Genomic DNA, 22,732 nt, shown 5'->3' on the forward strand with positions numbered 1-22,732 from the left:
ATTGTTGGTGCTTTCGCCCCCCTGGCCCCCTTTGCAGCTATACCCACACAGCCACTGAAGCAGCAGGTGGAGCCCTGGAGGGTTGGGGAGGGTGCTGAAGCGAGCAGGTATCCTGCCTGCAGCACCCATGCTGGCTGGCCCTTCCCTGCCAGAGCCGGAATGCCGTCGCGTTTCAGTAGATGCCAGCCTTCCATCCATCGGGTCTGGACAACTGCTGGAGAGACAGGCCCGTTTTAGCACCTGGTCCCCTTGGGTTTGCCTTGCCACCTGCTTTCCAGCTCCATCACGTTTCTCCACCACCATGAAGATAGCTTGCCCCATCACCACCTAGATGTGCTTGCTCCCCCAAGCATTTCTTCATTAACCTGCTTTTCAGCTCCGTCACATTTCTCCATTGCATTTCTCTGTCTTTGTGTGCAGGGAAACAAAAGTTTGTGGGACTAAAAAACAAAAAGAGTTCAATCAGACCTTCTAACTTCTCACGGAAGATCTTGCAAAAGAAAGGTCTGATTGAACATTATAATGGCTCAAGTTTGAGAGGAAGGTAGCAGACCTCATAATATGCCAGTTCTAAGTTTTTACCAAATCCTGCAGTGTGTTGGATAGGCAGAAGAATTCAAGAAGTGGCACACCCACACAACCGTCTAGGCTCCTGGCTCTGCCCAGAGAACACCAATAGAGATTTAGACAGGTATGTCAGGACATTTTCCGCACAGAATCGTTCTGCAGATATCTCTTAACTTGTACCATTTCTTGAGGCCTCCCTTCTGGGTAAGATGAGGATTGAAAGCTAAATCTCTGGTATCTTTCACTGGCAAGAAAGTAACATGAGGGAAAACTTGTAGCCCATTACAAACAATTGTATTTTTCTCTAATGAACATCTTGTTAAGAAATCACAATTTTCAAGGCATATATTCACAATAGAAAATACAAAATATTTTCTCTCCTTGTTCTTTCAGTACCAGTCCCCAGACAATGTTTGATTTGGGAATAAGTTTGACATAGGTATCCTTCCCTGATGCACAGTATGATACAGTATGCCAAAATTTTTATATTTTATTTTGTGAAGAAAAACTTTGATATGTAAACTGCCTAGAATTACCTGGGTGATTGAAATGACATACCAGTTGATACAATTGATAAATGCATGTGTCTATACGATTATGAAAGTATAGGATACTTAAATTAGTAGGATAATAGCACTTTCTGATTATCAGATTGACAGTCTTCTATCAGTATCAGTGTAGAGGTGAACCTATATTTATGACATTTGACTGAATTTTTGTTGAACTCAATCCATGCCAGAAACTCCAAATTAATGTTTTATTTAGGTTAAATTTTCTTGGTAATTGGTCATTTTTTTCCTAGTATCATTTGAGTCTTGCTACAGTTATTGCTTTTAAGTTTGAAAATAATCAAATCCCTTTGAAAATAATACAATCTCAGAAAGATACAGCAAAAGAACTGTCCAAAGGACTACCACCACCCCACTGGAACACTGCTTTATATCTAATGTCCTAAAATGCTACCCAAAACACTTCTAGAGCAATAGTCAAAATACCCTGAGCCAATGGAGCCAGAATTGAAAATGGCAGTCATGCAGCAATTCATTATACATTTGCTTGGAAACATGCTACTTTATTTCATTTAAATGACCAGATCTTAGTTTTTTAACAGTGGTATATATTAAGGCTGTACAGTGTTTTGATTTAATTTAGCTGAGGTATTTTAAAAGACATGGGAGTACAATGGCAATATATACGCAGTCATTGAGGCTGCTACATTTGCTTCTAGCATGCCTGCTATTGAAACCTCCCTACCACAGCTGCATTGTTGTGAAAAAAAGCACAGTGCTTTCATGACTTGCTGACACAAGCCGTGTTTGTTCACCTGCACTTTCAAAACATCATCCAAATTAAATCTAAAGCATTGCACAGTCCTAGGATACAGAAGGAGAACATGATTGATCACTAGCTCTTACTCATCAGATATATTATCTTTGTCTCTTGCTATTTCCATCTCAGTCCCCAAATCCTAAATGCTGCACAGACAAATTATGATATTTTATGTATACTGTTATGATAGTACTATGTCTGCTTCATAATGAAAATACCATACTGGGTACTTACCATATGGGAAAGATCAATAATTGAATTACTCATTTTAGTAGTTTATGAGAAAGAATTTTAAAACTCCAGTTAAATTGGCACTACCATCCTAATTCATTTATACAATATGTGGAAATAGTATATCTTATTACAAGAAAAAGCAAAAGAAATTTCATAACAAGGTAACTTTCCTGTGCTGTCCCCATCCTCTAGATTCCCCTAAATAACAACTCAGCAGAACAGAAAACCACATTATGAACTCAGTGAAGAGATATATCACATTGTTTAACTCATTTTATTCCAAAGTAAAGCTTTGTTCTACAGAGTTGCTCTTTTTTCTTCTGCTTTGGTCTGATCACAACTAGAATATTACATCCACATCTAGGCACTGTATTTTAGAAAGGATATTGACAAATTGGAGCATCTCCAGAAGAAAGAACCAAGATAATCAGAGTAAACCTCTAAACTAAGAGTTTAGCCTGAAGAAAAGAAGACCACAGGGAGACATGATAATCTGTCTCCATAAATCCAAAGGATTTCCATGTTATAGACAGGACAGACTTGCTCTGCATTGCTCCAGGAATTTAGACAAGAAAAAAATGGTTTTAAATTATAAGGCAGGAGATTTTGAAGGACATCAGAAAGAGTTTCCAACCATAACAGCTATTTAACAGTGGAGCAGACTGTCTCACAAAGTGGTTGACTGTCTTGTGCTGAAAATACTTAAACTAAGACTGGATAGCCAATGACAGTGATTTTTCATGATCTCCAAGATGCTTTCCAAGCCTTGCATTCTAGAATTCTCTGAGCACAAGATAAGATATAATTCCTTTAGAGAATTATAGTCAAGAGTTATATCCCCACACATTCCAAAATATTTTTAGAAACACATTCTAAAGTGTTCTATATTATTACAAAGTATTATCAAAGTTTTAACAGAATTAAATGAACTTTGCAATTTAAAGTAACTTAAGGTAAAACTGTCATAGAAATCGCACCAATATTTGAACGCCTATTTCCCACATAAAGCTAATGATGACCAGAATTAACTGCAGAAACAGAGCTATCCAGGGATGATAGTCTTCTCCTGAGGAGACTATTTTACAGCAGAGGACTATTCCCAATGTGCTTTTCCAAGCAATGTGACTTGACACTTATTTACTACCTGCCCTTTGCTCTGAATTCAGCAGCACCATTGCTTCCTCAGTTGTGGAGGCTACAGTATATTCTCCAGCATGATTGGATGAAGAATCCACAAATGGGTTGTCTTAATCTTTCTGCTCCAATAAGACTAAGTCTGAAGTGTAAGTACGCCTCTGCTGTGCAAGAGCACCCCAGTTTTAGACTTAGTCTCTTGCTGTACAGACGCATTTTTGATTACTCAGACTACAGCAGGTTGTATAACCCATTTGTGGAATTTCCTTCCCTTCATCCTGGACTTTAGTTAATATTATTTTTAACAAAAACAAGAAAGGAAACCTTTGATTAGTATTTTAGCCTTCTGACAGGAAAGCCTTCCTTGTAGGGATTCCCTGCAGGCAACTGCCTGCTTGAATTGGGACGGCTCTCCCTCCCAAGAACATTCCTCCCTCATTAACATTCCAAAGACTTTGACAGCAGAAAGTATTGGCCTCATTAACATTCCAAAGACTTTGAAGAAAGTATTGGCTTTCACAGCTAACCTGCTCGGAGCCCAGAGCCTTTAGCTCGGCTGAGGGGATTCAGTACAATATGCAGATTTCTTCTTTTTAAAAAATTGACTTTACTGCCCAGCTGTGACACAGTGAAGATCCGGAGGCTCCCGCAGCAGCACCAGCCAGCTGATCGGCGCGAAGCGCAGATCGGCAATTGGGCTGGATTCCAGGCACTTTGGGCGGCCGTTTAGGTGCGAAAATCACACAGCCGCCATTTTGATCATGGCAGCTTCAGGGGTTTTCCTGACAGCCTAATTTGCGAAGATCTGAGCGGGGCTGCCATTTTGGACGGGACACAACAGCTAGGCTTGTCTCAGCCTCAGAGCCCTAGGACAGTTGTTTTTGGCGTGCTTGAATCGCAGCCGCCGTTTTGATAGCCGCGCCTAACAGGAATCACTTTACCCTTCTGTTTGCTGCCTGGACATTCACTCAGCAATTGGGGAGAGCAAGCTCGTCCCCACAAGGACACATTGCCTCACCAGTTGACCCCCACCACCCCTCCCTCATCTAAATTCCTATTCACACCTCAGAATTGTATTCCTAAAAGGAGGTGATTCTCTTCAGTGGTCAATTACAGCGCTTGGGGGGGGGGCGGTTAACCACTTGAATTGAACCGTCAGAGTGCCTGCCATCTCTGCCTCATTGGGAACATTAGCCAGAAGATTCCCTTAGCCAAATTACAGTTGACAGAGGAATTTACCTAGCAGGATGGCAGATAATTCCTTCCCTCTGTCCTCACAGGACAGTACTGACCCCCCCTCCCCTGCCAGAAAGAAGCACAAGGCCTCTACAGAGGCGGCGGGGAAGCTCATATCAAAGACCAAGGCCCAGCACTCCAAAAAGCCTAGGACAGCTGGTAGGGAGGCCAACAGATATCATCAGGCCTTAGGAGAAGAAATCTCCAGGGCAAGGTCAATGGCTCCAGGTGAAGCACAGCCAATACTCCACCTGGGGGATCTATATTTGAGCCCCAGTCAGCCCATTGTAATTTAACCCCAGGGGCCTGGTCTCCTCCCAGGGAGGTGACACACGTAGAACCTATCTTATCAGGGCTAAACCTAGAAGCACATGGGGGTACCGCACAGACTCTATCTGGGCCACAGGCTACCTTTACACCCACTGCAGCAGTCTTCATCCCCCTGAACCACAGACACTAGGGCCTGATCAGTTTCAGGCTATGATAACTCAGGCCTTTGCCCAGTTCATGGCCTCATTGGTCTCCCAATGACCTCTACAAGCTCCCGCTATACCTCCATGATCACTCCTCCATCCTGGAATGCCAGACTTCACACAGAAGGTTTCCTCAGAATCGGATTCTGCAGACTTCAATCCCTTAGGCCTGCTCCTGTCAGATGACGAGGACGTCTCAACTCCAGACCCGACTCCCCCCGCTGGTCTTTTTGATCAATCCCTCTTCAGCTCCTTGCTGCTCAAGGCCTGCACGACAGCTAACATCACCCCGGAACAGGAGGCCCAGCCAACTCCATCTACATCTAAGGACCCCAATCCGCTTTATGCTGAACTGGTGTTACCACAAAAGCATGTTCCCTGCTCCCCCTTCTTCTGCAACACAGTACAGAGCAGTGGGGTAACCTGGGGTCTATCCCCAATCTGGGGACTTCAGAGAAGGGTTTATTTAATGTGGCTCTCTCTTTCGCCTCCTTACTGGAGGTCCCTCAAATTGATGAGCCACTTAACTCTCTTTTTTCCAACACAAATACTCCAGGGGACATGGCTGAAGCATTTAAGGCAGAGGACAAAAAATTTTAAGCTGCCTTGCACAGATCGCATCAGGCATCGGCTTGGGCAATCAAGGCCTCCACATCCATGGCCTTCTTCGCTCGGGCTTCTGTACTGTGGCTCCGTGAACTCCAGGACATGATCCCTCCTGACCAGGTTTGTGTTCACCATAACCTGGGTAAGGTGGTGGCCACATCCCAGTACATGGCTGATGCCTCCCTCCATGCTGCCAGATATTCTTCGCGAGCCATAGCGGCAGACATTTCAGCATGTAGACTTTTGTGGCTCAAAAACTGGTGGGCGGACCTAAAGGCTAAGTGGCGCTTGGCTACTAAGCCTTACGCTGGGGGACACCTCTTTGGTGAAGCCCTCAACCCTTACTTGGTTAAGGGCAAGGACAAATGCAAGATTCTTATTAACAACACTAAGAGGGGGGATAAGCATTTGGGGGTGGGGCTTCACAGAACTATTATCATAGGCAGTCCTTTTGGCCAGCCTCAAACTGGGACTGGCCCCAGACCTCTCGCCCTTTCTACCAGAGATCGGAGTGCCAGCAGGACCGTCCCGCATCCAGACCCCAACCACAATTCCAGTCCAAGCAGCCCTTTCGAGGCTCAGGAGGATGCCCTTTCAAATGAGGGAAGTGATTCCAGGGATACTCCACCCATAGGAGGTCGTCTGTCCCTTTACTCCGATGTATGGGCAGTCACCACCACGGACTCATGGGTCTTGAACACCATAGCTCAAGGTCTAATGCTGAAGTTTTGGTCCAATCCACTGGATCACTTCCGGACTTGTCCCACCCCCACGAATAAGATCAGAGCGGCTCTCATGTCAGAGGCCATCTCCCACCTGTTACAGATACGGGCCATAGAGCCAGTGCCAGAGGACCAAAAGAGACGGGGGTTTTACTCCACTCTCTTCATCGTCCCGAAGGCTTCAGGGGGCTGGAGGGCAATTTTAGATTTAAAGGATCTAAATTACTATCTGATGTAAAGGAAGTTCAAGTTGCAGTCGCTACAATCGATCTTAGCCAGCATCAGAAAAGGGGACTTCCTGACATCAATAGACCTGACAGAGGAATATTTACATATCCCCATTCTCCCTGGGCATTGCAAATTTCTCAGGTTTTGTTATGCCCACCAGCAGTATCAGTACAGGGCCCTCCCATTTGGCCTCTTGTCAGCACCCAGAGTATTTACAAAGATATTGGCAGTGCTGGCTGCCCACCTGAGACAGACTCCGATCAGAGTTCAGTGCTATCTGAATGACATACTGATACAGTCCTCCTCCATCCAGAGGGCTCGGTCAGATCTCGCCGTCACTGTCAGGACCTTTCAGGAGCACAGATTTTCTGTCAATTTTCAGAAAAGTCATACAGTGCCCTAAACCCGGCTCCTGCATCTAGGGGCAGTCATAGACACAAACAATTGCACGGTCTATCTCTCACAGGACCGACAGGACAGCATTCGGGCCCTTGTTCATCAAATTCGGAGAGACAGGGTAGTCACCTTAGTCGTGTTGTCACAACTCCTGGGGAAGATGGTGTCCTGTATACAAATCGTTCCGTGGGCACGCCTTCATGCCCGGGAGTTACAGTGGCTTCTACTTCCGTTTCAGAGGTTACGCATCAGTGCTTCCAACCAGAAGGTTCGAATTCCACGTCCGGTGTTGAACTCCCTTCGATGGTGAGCCTCCCCAGCTACTGTATGTCACGGGGAACAGAGTTCAAGGAGCCAGCCAGAATCTCCCTGACCATGGACACCAGCCTGTTCGGCTGGGGAGCGCATCTCCTGTCGCATTGGGCTCAGGGTCGGTGGTCCCAAAAGGAATTGAAAAATAATATAAACTGGCTGGAACTCAGAGCCATATGTCTGACATTTTAGCAGCAGGGTTGCAGGACAGCATGTCCTGGTACTTACAGACAACATTGCTGCAAAGGCCCACGTGAACAGACGGGGGACCAGGTCCAGGCCTCTCATGGAGGAGGCCCAATTGTTGGGGTCTTGGGCAGAAATCAATCTTGCTTCCATCAGGGCAGAGCATATATCGGAGTGGCCAACCAGCAGGCGGACTCATTGAGCAGAGCAACTGTAGACCATGCCGAATGGCGCCTGGACCCGGGATTGTTCCGGGAGATTGTGGACAGGTTTGGCTCCCCAACCTTAGACCTCTTTGCTTCCCCAGCCAGCTCCCAACTCCTGAGATTCTTTTCCAGGTTTCCGTCTCTGACAGCAGAGGGGACGGATGCCCTCCGCAGTCTCTGGCCCAGAGAACTGCTTTACGCTTTTCCTCCCTTACCAATCCTCCCCACGATGATCTGCAAGATCCTACATGAGCGAGCAGAGATCCTCCTGATTGCGCCACATTGGCCGAGATGTCCGTGGTTCACTGACCTGGTAGAGCTCTCCGTCTCCCCTTCATGGAGGATTCCAGCAGGTCGTATTACCCTTACTCAGGGGGTACTTCAGCACCCGGACCCACAGTGGCTCCAACTAACCATTTGGCACTTGAGAGGCGGGCCTTGACCCGAGACTCATATTCGTCGAGGGTGATTGCCATGATTCAACAATCCAGGCGCCCCTCAACGAATAGGATCTATGATGCCACATGGACGAACTTCTGTACCTGGTGCTCAGGTCGTAAGGTGGAGCTTTTGGACATTTCTGTTCCGATTGTTTTGGAATTCCTGATGGATGGGTTGGACAAGGGATTATCCCCAAGCACCATCCGCAGACAGGTCGCAGCTCTATCTACAGTACTCATGTGTGACAATTCTGCTCCCTTGGTACACCACCTTATGATGCGTTCCTTTTTAAAGGGAGCGACTAACGCCAGGCCTCCAGCGGTTCACCGTTATCCTTCTTGGGACCTACACTGGGTCTTACAGGCCCTCATTTCACCACCCTTCAAGCCTATTACCACATGTTTGCTTAAGCTATTATCTATGAAGGTAGCATTTCTTGTGGCGGTCACGTCGGCCAGGCAAATTTCAGAACTGGCCGCTCTCTCCGTCAGAGAGGACCTGTGCATCTTCCATGCAGACAGGGTGACCCTCAGACTAGACCCTTCCTTTATTCCCAAGATAAATTTTTTGTACCATAGGTCCCAGGAGGTGGTTTTACCAAATTTCTGTGCTAACCCTTCCCATGATCTCGAGAAGCGGTGGCACACTCTTGACATTCGCAGGGCTCTGCGACGTTACATCAAACGGACTTCGGCCTTCCATAAATCTGAAGCATTGTTTGTGTCTTTTCAACCTTCCTCCATGGGTTAGAAGGTCTCTTCCTCGACGATAGGGAGATGGATTAGGGCTTGCATCGCCTTCGCATACAAGGCACAATCAATGACAGTTCCTGGACACATCATGGCCCATTCCACCTGTGGTGCCGCTACTTCGGCAGCCTGGGCGACCCAGGCACCTATTGGGGAGATTTGTAGGGCGGCAACATGGTCCTCGCCTTTGTCCTTTGTTCAGCACTACAAAATTGACAAGTTCTCCCACTTAAAAAGTTGAGAGAGGCCTGTAATTGTAATTGTCATCATAGGTACACCTCAACTATGAGAGACAAAATGAGAAAACAAATCCAGACAATCACATTGTCTGATTTGGAAAGAATTTATTTGCAAATTATGGTGGAAAATAAGTATTTGGTCACCTACAAACAAGCAAGATTTCTGGCTCTCACAGACCTGTAACTTCTTCTTTAAGAGGCTCCTCTGTCCTCCACTCATTACCTGTATTAATGGCACCTGTTTGAACTTGTTATCAGTATAAAAGACACCTGTCCACAACCTCAGTCACACTCCAAACTCCATTATGGTGAAGACCAAAGAGCTGTCGAAGGACACCAGAAACAAAATTGTAGACCTGCACCAGGCTGGGAAGACTGAATTTGCAATAGGCAAGCAGCTTGGTGTGAAGGAATCAACTGTGGGAGCAATAATTAGAAAATAGAAGACATACAAGACCACTGATAATCTCCCTCGATCTGGGGCTCCATGCAAGATCTCACTCCATGGGGTCAACATGATCACAAGAACGGTGAGCAAAAATCCCAGAACCACACGGGGGGATCTAGTGAATGATCTGCAGAGAGCTGGGACCAACGTAACAAAGGCAACCATCAGTAACACACTACGCCGCCAGGGACTCTGCAGTGATTCTGCAGTGCCAGACGTGTCCCCCTGCTTAAGCCAGTACATGTCCAGGCCCATCTGAAGTTTGCTAGAGAGCATTTGGATGATCCAAAAGAGGATTGGGAGAATGTCATATGGTCAGATGAAACCAAAGTAGAACTGTTTGTAGAAACACAACTCTTCGTGTTTGGAGGAGAGAGAATGCTGAGTTGCATCCAAAGAACATCATACCTACTGTGAAGCATGGGGTGGCAACATCATGCTTTGGGACTGTTTCTCTGCAAAGGGACCAGGACGACTGATCCATGTACAGGAAAGAATGTACAGGAAAGAATGAATGGGGCCATGTATCGTGAGATTTGAGTGCAAACCTCCTTCCATCAGCAAGGGCATTGAAGATGAAACGTGGCTGGGTCTTTCAGCTTGACAATGATCCCAAACACACCGCCCGGGCAACAAAGGAGTGGCTTTGTAAGAAGCATTTCAAGGTCCTGTAGTGGCCTAGCCAGTCTCCAGATCTCAACCCCATAGAAAACCTTTGGAGGGAATTGAAATCCGTGTTGCCCAGCGACAGCCTGAAAACATCACTGCTGTAGAGGAGATCTGCATGGAGGAATGGGCCAACAAAGCAGCAACAGTGTGTGCTAACCTTGTGAAGACTTACAGAAAACGTTTGACCTCTGTCATTGCCAACAAAGGATATATAACAAAGTATTGAGATGAACTTTTGATATTGACCAAATACTTATTTTCCACCATAATTCGCAAATAAATTATTTCCAAATCAGACAATGTGATTGTCTGGATTTGTTTTCTCATTTTGTCTCTCATAATTGAAGTCTATCTATGATGACAATTACAGGCCTCTCTCATCTTTTTAAGTGGGAGAAATTGCACAATTGGTGGCTGACTAAATACTTTTTTGCCCCACTGTATGTCTCCTCAGATGCCTCCTTTGGTCGCAGGGTGTTGCAACATGTATTATTACCCAGTGGGACCCAGGTCCAAACTACTCCCCCCCTTAGGGACACAGGGCTTTGGTATGTCCCATTTGTGGATTCTCCATCCAATCATGCTGGAGAAGGGGCGTTGTCTTACCTGAATGCCTTTTCTCAGCATGATGATGGAGAATCCACTCCCTCCCGTCTAGGGTCAGTTTGGCCCTGGTTCCAGTGATAGGAAAGCACACGCGTCGGACTAACGTCTGTGTATCGCCTTAGTCTCAAACTGGGGTGCTCTTGCACAGCAGAGGCGTACTTACACTTCAGACTTAGTCTTATTGGAGCAGGAAGATTAAGACAACCCATTTGTGGATTCTCCATCATCATGCTGAGAAAAGGCGTTCAGGTAAGACAACGCCCCTTATGTCAGGTCAGAGTCTTTGGCGCTAGACTGAAGGACCAATAAAATTAGTTCTATTAAGATTTTTGTGCCTCTCTCCAGTCTATATTCTTGTTCCCACTCAGAAAGGATACATCTGGGACCAGGACAATGGTGCAGTCAATAACCAAGTAAATGTCTTAACTGGACCTACCTAAGACTATTTTGCTAATAATATCAAAAATAATTGGGATTCATCAGACCATGCATTTTTTTAAGCTGGATTTAATTCTTTTTTAGTGATATAAGTAAGCTTAAATACTTTCTCCCTATCCAGCAGTCTCCAAATCTAGCATTGCCAGGAGAGAAATGAGAAAATAGAGTCATCTGTCCCACTTTCTACAAATTTCTACAAATGAGATTAAATCAGTTCTAGACATGGCTTATGTTTCGAGGTGGTTGCCCTGTTTCCCTTAATTAACCTTCTCAACCATAGAATTTTATAACAAAATCAGACTGATTGTTTGATATGATTTTTAGACTGTCACACTCATCAGTTTTTTTAGGAATAACATATTTATGGTACATATAATATGCTAATAAATGCCATTAAAATGGCACTCTTCTTCAGTATAAAACCAGAAGGATATAGTATGTAAAGTATGCTTCCTTTGTAAAAGTATGCAGATTTTTTCTCCTGTAATTGCTGTCCCATAGCTGGATTCTTATATTTCCTGCTTCCAATTCCATCTTATTTACAGTAAATTTTGCACTGATTGTGTCCATCTACAATATTAGTGTTTTGTACAGTAAAGTGGAGTCATACAAGATTCCATGCATATATATTTGTGTCTAGTCTGCTCTAGGCTATACAAATCAAAGATTTCTTACTGGTGCCAGTTTACCTCTAGCATTGCCATAGAAAAAAGGTGTAGAAGACTTAATTGTCTTTTTATAAAAACTGACAATCAGGTCTTTAAACAGCAAAGAACCTGGTGTATACAGTACTGCTTACCGATTAATGAAAAACTGGCCTCATGCAGACAAGCTGACTGGCCATATATAATCTTTTTTTCCATCTAAAAAATAAGTTTGTTAATTTTTAGAACAGAAGGACTTTTGTTACAAAAAATTGTATTCTTGGATAGATTTCTCCAAAAACAGTGTTTTCTTCCATTACTCAGGGCTTTCTTGCAATATATGCCATTTTTCCCCTTAAAGTATAGGAAATAGGACAGAAGCTTTTGGAGGCACACAGTGTGGTTAGCTTGATTAGAGATCAAGCACAACTTCAGACATCTTCCTGAACTTCCCTAGTTGCCTATCATAGTTGCATTAATTGTACTGTGCAATTGCATTAATTGCACTGAAATTTTTTGTCTTTCAAAATGAGCATCAGAGATGGATGTGTTGATAAAAATAAAGCAAAGGAAGGAGAATTTCAGATTTATATATGTTCTCTTAACCTCCATGATGCAAATAATTTCAATATCTGTAATAATAGCAACCTTTATAGCAAAGTACTAACCTTGTACTAAGTGCTATACATACATTAAAATCAAGATAGTCTCGACTTGCAGGATTGTGGTTTAAGAGCCTGCACATACATAAACACAAATTGATGGAGAAAGAAGAAAAGAAATTAACCAGGACACAAGATTTTAATTCTAATTTGGCTTAACTTGGCTTAGAAGAAACTTGGCTTAATGCCAGTAACCGTGAGAGGGATCTTGGAGTCTTAGTGGGCAATTATTTAGATATGAGCCAATAGTGTGCAGCAGCAGCCAAAAAAGTTGATGTAGGCTAGAGGGAAAGATAGATAGATAGATGATAGATAGATGATAGATAGATAGATAGATAGATAGATAGATAGATAGATAGATAGATAGATAGATAGATAGACGGACAACATGCAGACAGAGGGATAGTATCAAGATCATATGAAGTTCTAGTATTGCTTTACAAAGCCTTGTAAGACCACACGTGGAATGCTGCATCCAGTTCTGGTCACCACAATATAAAAAAAATGTTGAGATTCTGGAAAGAGAGCAGAGAAAAGCAACAAAAATGATTAGGGGGCTGGAAGCTAAAGCATACAAAGAACTGTTACAGGAATTGGATATGTCAAGTCTAATGAAAAGAAGGAGTAGGGGTGACATAATAGCAATGTTCCAATATTTGAGGGGCTTCTACAAAGACAAGGGGAATCAAACTATTTTCTAAAGCACCAGAAGGTAAGACAAGAAACAATGGTTGGAAACTAACCAAGGGGAGAAGGAACCTATAACTAAGGAGAAATTTCCTAATGGTGAGAGCAACCAAATTACTTGCTTTCAAAAGTTGTTGGTGCTCCATCACTGGAGGCTTACAAAAAGAGGCTAGATAACCATTTGTCTGAAATGATATAGGGTCTCCTGCTCAAGCAAGGAGTTGGACTAGAAGATCCGCAAAGTCCCTTCCAACTCTATTATTCTATGTTCTAACTATGGAGAAGCAATTGAGATACTGTATCAAACCCTAACCCTCTCCTCCCCTCCCTCCATTCCTCTAACTTCACCCTGGTTTTCAACACTGAATACAAAGAGCTGAAGACAGAGAGACTCTATCTACCTTCAGCTGAAAATAATTGTAATCCATGTAACTAGGAATGCAGGAAATGTATTCAGTTATATAAATTAACCATTAATAATCAAGGATGCTATAGTCCAAATCAGGCTTAATTTTACTGTCATAATTCTTCCCAATAATAGCCCCATATAGGTAATAACTGAATAAGTAATGAATGAACATTAGTCTGGTTTCTTCATTTAGAACCAACTGCGAGAAATAGGGCAACAACTTGCCCATCTTGCTAGGCACACAGCCCTCAGGCGGAGAAGAAATGGCTCCATGTTGGGCAGCTGAAGGGCAGGTGTGTCCATCGGCCCACATTGAGGTGCCCTCAGTCCATGAGCCCACAGCTGTTTCTTCTCAGCTTAAGGGATGTCATGAAGGGCCTGGCAAGATCAACAAGCTGCTGCCCTACTTTCCTGTTGCTGTGTGTGGAAGTAAGATATTTTCAATTGCTCTGAACACCAAGTGAAGCAGTGCTTTCTTTTTCCTCCCTCCTTCTCTCCTTCGTTCTACTTTGCCCTCACTTCACTTCTTACACCCTCTAAAATAGGTAAGAAGCAATAATCCATGGGTGGGGGGGAGGGGAGAAGGAAGTTGTCACCATGCAAGAGGCACATGGTTATCAAGTTCTCCAGAGTTTAATTTAGCTCTCTAAAGAAGCACGTCTGCACTTCTGTTTCCTCTGAGTCTGCCAGGGGACAAGCTGGCAATTAAAAAAAAAAAAAAAAAAAGCAATGTTTAACTTTTCAATTTCTTTTATGTGGCTTTCTTTAAAAAAATATGTATCTTTATCTTTAGCCATCAGGTAATTTACTCAACATATCTCCACTGTGATATGTTTGATGGACCAAGGGCGTTTTTGCTCCATTATTCTCCATTTGTAAATAATGCAGGCTTTCATTATAAACGTATTGCAAACAAATCTTTTTATATAAAATAAATATGAAGTTAGTCATTAGTGGGATGTGGGTAGGATTTATACTACATATGTTTCCTTGATAAACACTCTACCATATATTTAATTGGATTTTAGGCCAATAGCTCATTCATGCTACCCAAGTGACTTACAGGCAAATAATAAACATTTCCAACCTAATATATTTTTTATGAAAAAGTGTATTATTAGACATTCAATTCCTGATAAGATTGAGGGGGACCAATTTAGAGCCCAAACTACAGTATAGGCTCAAAAAATCTGAAACCCTTGTGTTTCCCCATTAAATGTAACTGGACAACACTGTAGGGAAATTATTTTTTTTCTTATGTGACAGAATGCATTTAATCAGTTAAATTACATGCTACTAATAGTCTAATAAAAAACAATACAGAAGGGGAAACAGCCTTGAAATGCTGAGATGCTAATGAAGCCTAGGAAAAAGAAACTGTTGGCACTAGAAGAAAATTAAAAGATTGGCACATGAAATGTACAAAGCATGAACCATATCTAGATGGATGTTGAAGGAATGATTGGAGGTACTAGAAAATTGAAAATAAAATTCTAAAACATAGGAAAGAATGGATAGAATTTAACTAAAATGCTTCTGAAAGTCAGATATGACTAATCAGATGAAGAAATAGGAAGAAAATTAATTTTGCAGCCCTTGGCCTAAAGAAGAAGCCTGATTATCCCAGCTCTAGAAATAATTTTAAAATCACAATGACTGGATACTAAACCAAAACCACAGAGAATACTTTATGGTTTAATGCAAAGCATGGATCCCATCTTACAATAAATTATAATAATCTCATTAAATAATAGAAGACCCCAAGTCCACTCAGCTCAGTAATATTGGGGTTGAATTAATGATTGAAGCTGATAAAGGCATTTAGCTGCTATTACTATCACCATATTTTATTGGAGAAAATGCAGTGCTTTTGCATCTACGCCTATTGTGCTTTCAGTTCTGTTGGATGTTCTTAGATTTAACTATATATCAATGTCATTGGTATCCACTATTTTCTGGAGCCCCAGGAGAATAAAAATGTCAGTATTTTGTGAGATATGATATCCTGCCTCTTCTCTTACTCTCATAATAAACCCTAACTGTAGATTGACTCAAAATCACTTGGTGAATTCCATGGCTGGGTTTGAACCTGTTACAAACCAAAATCAAGTTCATTTTCCATCTTTGGATTCTTATGCACTTAAAATTGTCCCATCCATACAAAAGGAAACTATTGGCAGCCTTGGAAGAATGTGGGGATCCAAATAAATGCAAGGAGCTAGGTCCCTCAAAGTAACAAAATAATCCTACAGGAACTGAGTTTCATCAGAGAACAAGAATAAACAATCACAAATAAAAATATGTATTTTCAGTTTGATATCCTGTGATTGACAGGACCTTTAAGTGGGATGGCCTTTCTAGAGCAACTGATGGGATGTTCATAGCAGCTGGACTCTTCACCCTTTTGCAAAAAAAAAAAAAGAGGGGGAAGGAAATTCCTTAAGAAATTCATCATGTTTAAAGGGAGACCTCATGCTTAATGGATAAGCAATGCTGGCTGGAAAGGAATTAAAACTGAGAGGGGCCAAAATGGGAGGGATCTCCAGGAATAAAACTGGACTGATTAAGCAGACAAGTTGTGACAAGAGCCACATGTTTCATTGATTCTCTTTTACTGTTTTCTTATATTCCTGGGTCACCTATATAAAGGTGAAAATCAGATTGGCAAAATGTTAAATATACATATAAGAAATTAATCAAGGCAGCAGTATCATAAGCCCTTTTAATTAAGTAGTTCTAAATCTTGGTCATATAAGTGAGAGGGAATCCTAAAGACTGCTGACTCATGAACTGTTCCAGAAGTCATTTGAAAATCCTGGTGCCAAGCAAGTCTAATCATTATGTAGCTAATAGGAAGTGTTTTAACAATAACCAAGTGTTAGAAGATTAGAAGCATTAGAAGATTCATCTGTACATTTTAGGACTATTTAAACATAGTAACTAGAGAATTATAGGCAGTACAAAGAAGCTTCTCTGCTTACTAAATAGGATCAGCATAACTTCAGGGAATCTCAAGAATAGAATATAATAGAGTAGAGTAGAGTAGAGTAGAGTAGAGTAGAGTAGAGTAGAGTAGAGTAGAATAGAATAGAGCTGGAAGGGACCTTGGAAGTCTTCTAATCCAGCCCCCTGCTCAAGCAGGAAGACCTATTCCATCTCAGACAAGTGACTGTCTAGCCTCTTCTTAAAAATCTCCAGTGATGGAGCGCCCACAATTTCTGGAGGCAAGCTGTTCCACTGGCTAATTGTCCTCTCTGTCAGGAAGTTTCTCCTTAATTCCAGGTTACTTCTCTCTTTGTTCAGTTTCCAACCATTGTTTCTTGTCCTGCCCTCTGGTGCTTTGGTGAATAACTTGACCTGTCTTCTTTGTGGCAGCCCCTCAAATACAGGAATACTGCTATCATGTCACCCCTATTTCTTCTTTGCTTTAGACTAATCAAACCCAAGTCCTGCAGCCGTTCTTCATATGTTTTAGTCTCCAGGCCTTGGATCATCTTAGTTGCTGTTCTCTGAACTTTTTCCAGGGTCTCAACATCTTTTTTGTGATATGGTGACCAAAACTGGCTGCAGTGTTCCAGGTGTGGTCTTACTAGGGTTTTATAAAGCGGTACCAATACTTTGCATGATCTTGATTCTATGCCTCTATACAACTCAGGATTGTATTAGCTTTTTTGGCTGCTGCTGCACACTGCTGGCTCATTGGCCAAGACCTACAAAACATAGGTCTATATCTTTCCCATGTTAATTTACTTTTTTAAAAGTAATGTGATATACACCATAGCTGAGTTTGCAAATCATGCTAGCCATGATTTATAGATTAGTACAATGTGTGAAGTTAGCTAATAGTGGCCTATTCAATAAGCCATGGCTTAGTGAGACTCAGTCAGCACTTATTTCATCGACTCTGCTTGTGGTGGACATAGAAATCCTAAAGGTCATGAAAATAATAAGTATAAGCTGTAAGGATGTCACAGGTAGACACAACTAATGCAAACAGCATAATCTGTAGCATGATTCATGTGATATCACTTGCTGTACTGGTCCTCCCCAAGGATCCCTGTGGAATGCAATGACTTCAGGTCACATACAGTTTGTTCCATTAGGTTAGTCTTCCTACTCTGGTATCTTCTTAAATAGATTAAAATTCTTATTCTCTAAATCAGCATTGTCCATCCTTTTGTGTCAAATTAGAGTTGTAGCACCACACAACTGAAGAGGATCAGCTTAAAGAAACTTATACTAAGCATTGGATGTTGCCTGATAGCAACCATGCATTCATCACACTTAGTTCTTAATTAAGGGGTATCTATCTATTTGTCTATATCTGTCTGTCTGTCTGTCTGTCTGTCTGTCTGTCTGTCTGTCGAATCTATCTATATCAGTGGTTCTCAACCTTTTTAATGCCGCGACCCCCAACCAGTTGTAAGTCGAGGACTACCCAACCGGTCGTAAGTCGAGGACTACCCAACTGGTTGTAAGTTGAGGACTTTCCCTGCCCGGGAGCACCGCGCATGCGTGGTGCTGCCCCTTGTGCCGGCCAAGGCATAGCTGGCAAGCGGTAGAGACGGAGCAGGCCAACCACCAGCTGGGCCACCAGCTGGCCCAGCCCAAGGGAAGTAAGGCACCCGCCAGGCCCCACGCATGCCAGCAACCCTCCATGCGCCCACCGGCCTCCCACCTCCCACCCTGGCCCTCTTTTACTTACATTTTTAGTAGTTGCTCAGCAGGGAGGGATGGAAACTTCCAGACAGCTCGCCTTCGCTGCAGACAACTTGCAGCACCGTTTGCAGAATGGGACTTTTGGGGGGTTAGCAGGGCAGAGACAGCCTGGACAATTCCTATTGGCTTTTGAAAGCCAATAGAATTAGACTCTATTCAAGAGAGTCTATTCTATTGGCTTTCAAAAGCCAATAGAATAAAAGGGAGTAGCACAGCTAAGGAAAAGGGGGAAAAAATGGCAGACTGCATTGTTTGGCGACCTCCCTGAAATGGTCGTTCGACCCCAAATGGGGTCCCGACCCACAGGTTGAGAACCGCTGATCTATATCTAGTCAGTATTAACTCCTGCTGACTGACTGCATAGTTTCTGCAGGATTTGGGGGGAATATTTTTGGAAATAGTTTTGCCTTTGCCTTTTTCCTAAGGCTGAATTAAAATGACTTGCTTACCTAACTTTGTGCCTAAAGTGAGACTGGGATTCATGTCTCCCAGTTTCTAGCCTGGTGCCTTAAACCACTACACCAAACTGACTCTTTTTACATAAATAGTTCTCTATAAAATAAATGTTTGCATATGTGTTTTTAAGTTGAATGTCCTATCTGGATTGTGATTGTGGTGAATTATATATACACAGACTGGAGATGTAGAAGTTGTAGCTGTACTACAATTCTCATTCCTCATTATTGGCCAGAGTGTCTGATGCTAGTCCAATTTGATAGTTTAGCCATTTCCAAAGGTTGAAATATGTCTTTGAAATCCAGAAGAGTATCGTTTCTAGTTCACATGAGTAAATCTCCTTCCTCAGCAAACCCAACGTCATATCTTATTTTCTGTGCTGCTACTCGCCTCCCAGGGAGGAGACCAGTCATTACAAGTAAGCGTCAGCTCATTAAAAAGAGGGCATTGCTATAAAAGCAAGGAAGCTGATGACAAACAGTTGAGCATATTTATGAAAGCCCAACCTCAGCTTAGTATTCAAACTTGGTAAATCAGGAAATTTCACTGACTCTGTAGGAGGACAGGATTGCAAAGCCTGTTTGTAATTAGCTACTGGCTTGCATATAGTCTACATCATCCTGGGATATGCACAAGATTACCACAATTATGATTCATTTTTAATAGTGTTATTGTAGATGATGCTTGATCTCAGATATTGTGATACTGCCTCTTTTGTTGTTTCTAGTCCTATGGATTGTAATCTCTGCAAGTTTTGACAAACACACAGTTTTACTCCACCTTGCTCCCTCCATCCCATGTAGTAGGAAGAGGTGACTTTTCAAGTAAAACATGAGGCAATGGTAGATGAAATCAGGAACTGATGTCTGAGAAGAAAGATCTTTTAAATGGAAAACCATTTAATTTAAAAAAGCACTAATCATAATTCCCCGTACTGAATGGAAATTCTGGGAGTTGAGGATCCACACTCTTAAAGTTGCCAAGCTAAAGAAGCACTGCTCCAGAGTAAACCCACCATAATGCTATAGTAATATCAGTGACCATGGTTGACTGCAATAGCTGAACCCACAGACTTACAATGCAAATAAATAAATAATGGTAAAATTAGCAAGATTTCTCAGGCTCCTATAATTAAATGAAAATATAACTATTGTAACTGTCTTCTGTTTTTCACTAGCATTGAACTCATTATTTCTAAAAGAGTTAATAAAAAAAACCTATCCCCACTACCATGAAAAATACTTGGAATCACAATTGCTCTTCAACACATACCCCATGTATATATGTCATATTTTTCCCAATCCTTTCCAAACTGCTTTGCTCTATTTGGCTGGTTCCCTAAAGGCATCCTATTGCATCATCATGAATACTGTAAACTCTTTTAAAAGCAAATATTGCACACATCATGAAAAGCAAAAGTTCAGTGGATATAATTAAGCATAAAGAGATTTCACAATTGTTGTTCAAGACTGAAACAGAGGTTGACACTGAAGTGTTTTAGAAATTTTGTTTTTCTTCCTCTGTGTATTACACATACACCACAAAACTAGAATTTTGAGGGCTGTAAGGCCCAGGGAATCACTCTGGTCATGATCTGAAAGAACGGCAGTAGAATTTTTTTGTACATCAGGTTCAGGGTTTGTGATGGGGTTTCTTAAAATCCAAAGCCATGTAAGATTATGAATCCACAGTATTTTGTTGTGGACAAAAATAATGTCTTCCTGTCATTCAGGAAGTGTGTACTCTTCAAGGATGTACTAAATTAATCTGAGCTGCATTTTATTTATTATCACCTAGTATTTATTTCAATGCTAAAGAAGCCCAAATTCCTATACAGTGATAATACTTAATAATTATAGAGAAAGAATTAGATAATATTTAGTTACCTAACTCTGTGTATATGTTTGCTCGTATGTGTGTATGTATAAACAAAAACTCATACATCTCTTAATTTGATTTTATTTTTCATTCTATTCTTCATCAAACAAATTCAAAAGGAATATCTAGTTGTCTTCTACCCATTCTTTTTTCTCCCATATATTCTGAGTAAACTACTTTTAGATACAATGTGTCATTTATTATCTCCTAGTGGGTTTAATTCCTGAGTAATTTGAAGATGAATCAACCCGGTTCTACACTCCATTCCCTTTATTTAAATATACTTTGAATAACTTGGCTAATTAGGATAAATTTTAGGGTTCTTTTAAAACAAAAATCCATAGAGTATAGGAAAAAAGAAAATAGGATATGGAATTTGCAGATCAGGAATTGTGATAATAGAATAGAAGCTTTCAAACTGAGACAAAATTTGTGTAAAAAAATAACCATTTTTTCTACTACCAGTTTGCCATGTGAATACTAGAATTTTGTGTTTTATTTTATTTTTTTCTACTGTGGATTCCTTAGACCAGATGACACTTTGTTAATGTATCACTTCATATCCAGTGCTTTTTTTCTAAAAAAAAAAAAAAAAAAAAGATGCTGGAACTCACACACGTTATACAACCCGCCTTGCCTACCCTACAAGGTTCCATCCAAAAAATGTGCCGGAACTCCGTTCTGGGCGTTCTATGAGAAAAAAAGCCCTGTTCATATCCATGTGGAAGATACAGACATACAGACCGGCAGGTAGACAGACAACAGATACATACATGAGAAAGATTGTGTCCGGTCAAGGTACAATACTTCAGGAACCAATTATGAAAGCAGTTTAGTGGATGACAGTTTGTTTGAAAGTTTTTTTTCCAGTGACGAAATAGTAAGATATCAGAGGACCTCTAAAATGTTTGACCTTGGTATATCTCAAAAATAAACATTATTTATTTATAACTTACTGATTGTTACCCTAATGTTCAATAATTTGTGGCTTTTTCCAATGTTTCTCTTTGCATTCTGATTCCATTTACTTATAACGTACAATATATTGCAATAAACAGAAGAAAATGGTACTTCCTACATTGATGGCAACTTCATTGTTCATTAAAATGCTTCATTGTATATTGATTGTTTTATTGATGCACAGACCTGTCTTCTGGAGGTTGATAGACTGGCAACATGTATATGAATCAGAGTTCTGCGAAGACATTTTGAAGTATGTAATCATTTCAGCTTCAATATATAAGTATTTAAAGAGAACATATAAAATTGTTTTAATTAAAATAGTATTGCTCCTGGGGTTATAGTGTCAATTAGGGGCATGGGATTTCCTCCATGTAATAGAATTTTGTTTCATATCTAACTAGAGAGCATACCTCAAAGAGCAGCTAATAATCTAGGAAGCAGCTAATAATCTAGGAAGATAGCTAAGCTTTCCTTAGTTACTGACTCATAAAGAAAACATGATTTTAGCAACACATCCCTCTCTACTTTGTAATTTTATTTATTTCATGAAACAACTATTCACAATATTATTTTAAACTTTAAACTTAATGGTCTTAGTGACCTCTTTGAAGGCAATATCAGCTACTGGGGCTTGGGGGTGGGGTGGGGTAGAGCTGTGCTCTATGCAGAAAAATGTAGTTTGTGTTATTAAAAAAAACTACATAGGCTTTCATCCTTGAAGAAAACTGTAATTTCCTGGTCCAATGGGGAGTACAGAAACATGATGGTTGAAGAATACCTGGCTAAGGTGAGTACGATGCTGGACTGATATTCTAAGGCAGTGTCTTTTTTCAGAATGCCAGTCTATTCTTGTTTTATTCAAATATAATTTGTAAATTAATATTTAAGTTTGTTGAGAATATGTTTCCATGCATGCCAAAATCATTGAAACTACAGATGGATGCTGGTTAGTATTAAGTTCTTTACAGGGCTTTTTTTTCCTCATAGAATGCCCAGGACGGAGTTCCAGCACCTTTTTTGGATGGAACCTTGTAAGGTAGGCAAGGCGGGTTGTATGACGTGTGTGAGTTCCAGCACCTTTTCTTTTTTTTTTCT

The 22,732-nt window shown here is 41.5% G+C and overlaps 2 protein-coding genes across 2 annotated transcripts in view; both read left to right on the forward strand.

Moving 5' to 3' along the window:
- Nucleotides 1-21,887, forward strand: part of ELL2 (elongation factor for RNA polymerase II 2) — a 65,430-nt gene extending 43,543 nt beyond the window's left edge. The window contains exon 12 of the mRNA XM_039340428.1: nucleotides 21,819-21,887. Within this exon, the coding sequence (XP_039196362.1) occupies nucleotides 21,819-21,860 (42 nt within the window). The 3' untranslated portion in view covers nucleotides 21,861-21,887. The remainder of the gene's footprint in view (nucleotides 1-21,818) is intronic.
- Nucleotides 7,957-8,829, forward strand: LOC120306720. Its single transcript, XM_039340431.1, has one exon. It carries the CDS (start codon nucleotides 7,966-7,968, stop codon nucleotides 8,818-8,820), a length of 855 nt encoding a protein of 284 aa, XP_039196365.1. The 5' UTR covers nucleotides 7,957-7,965; the 3' UTR covers nucleotides 8,821-8,829.
- Nucleotides 21,888-22,732: the final 845 nt, after the last annotated feature.

This window comes from Crotalus tigris, unplaced genomic scaffold (assembly GCF_016545835.1).
Source record: "Crotalus tigris isolate CLP2741 ecotype Arizona unplaced genomic scaffold, ASM1654583v1 scf7180000017744.3724543626:3957646, whole genome shotgun sequence".
Classification (NCBI taxonomy): Eukaryota; Metazoa; Chordata; class Lepidosauria; order Squamata; family Viperidae; genus Crotalus; species Crotalus tigris.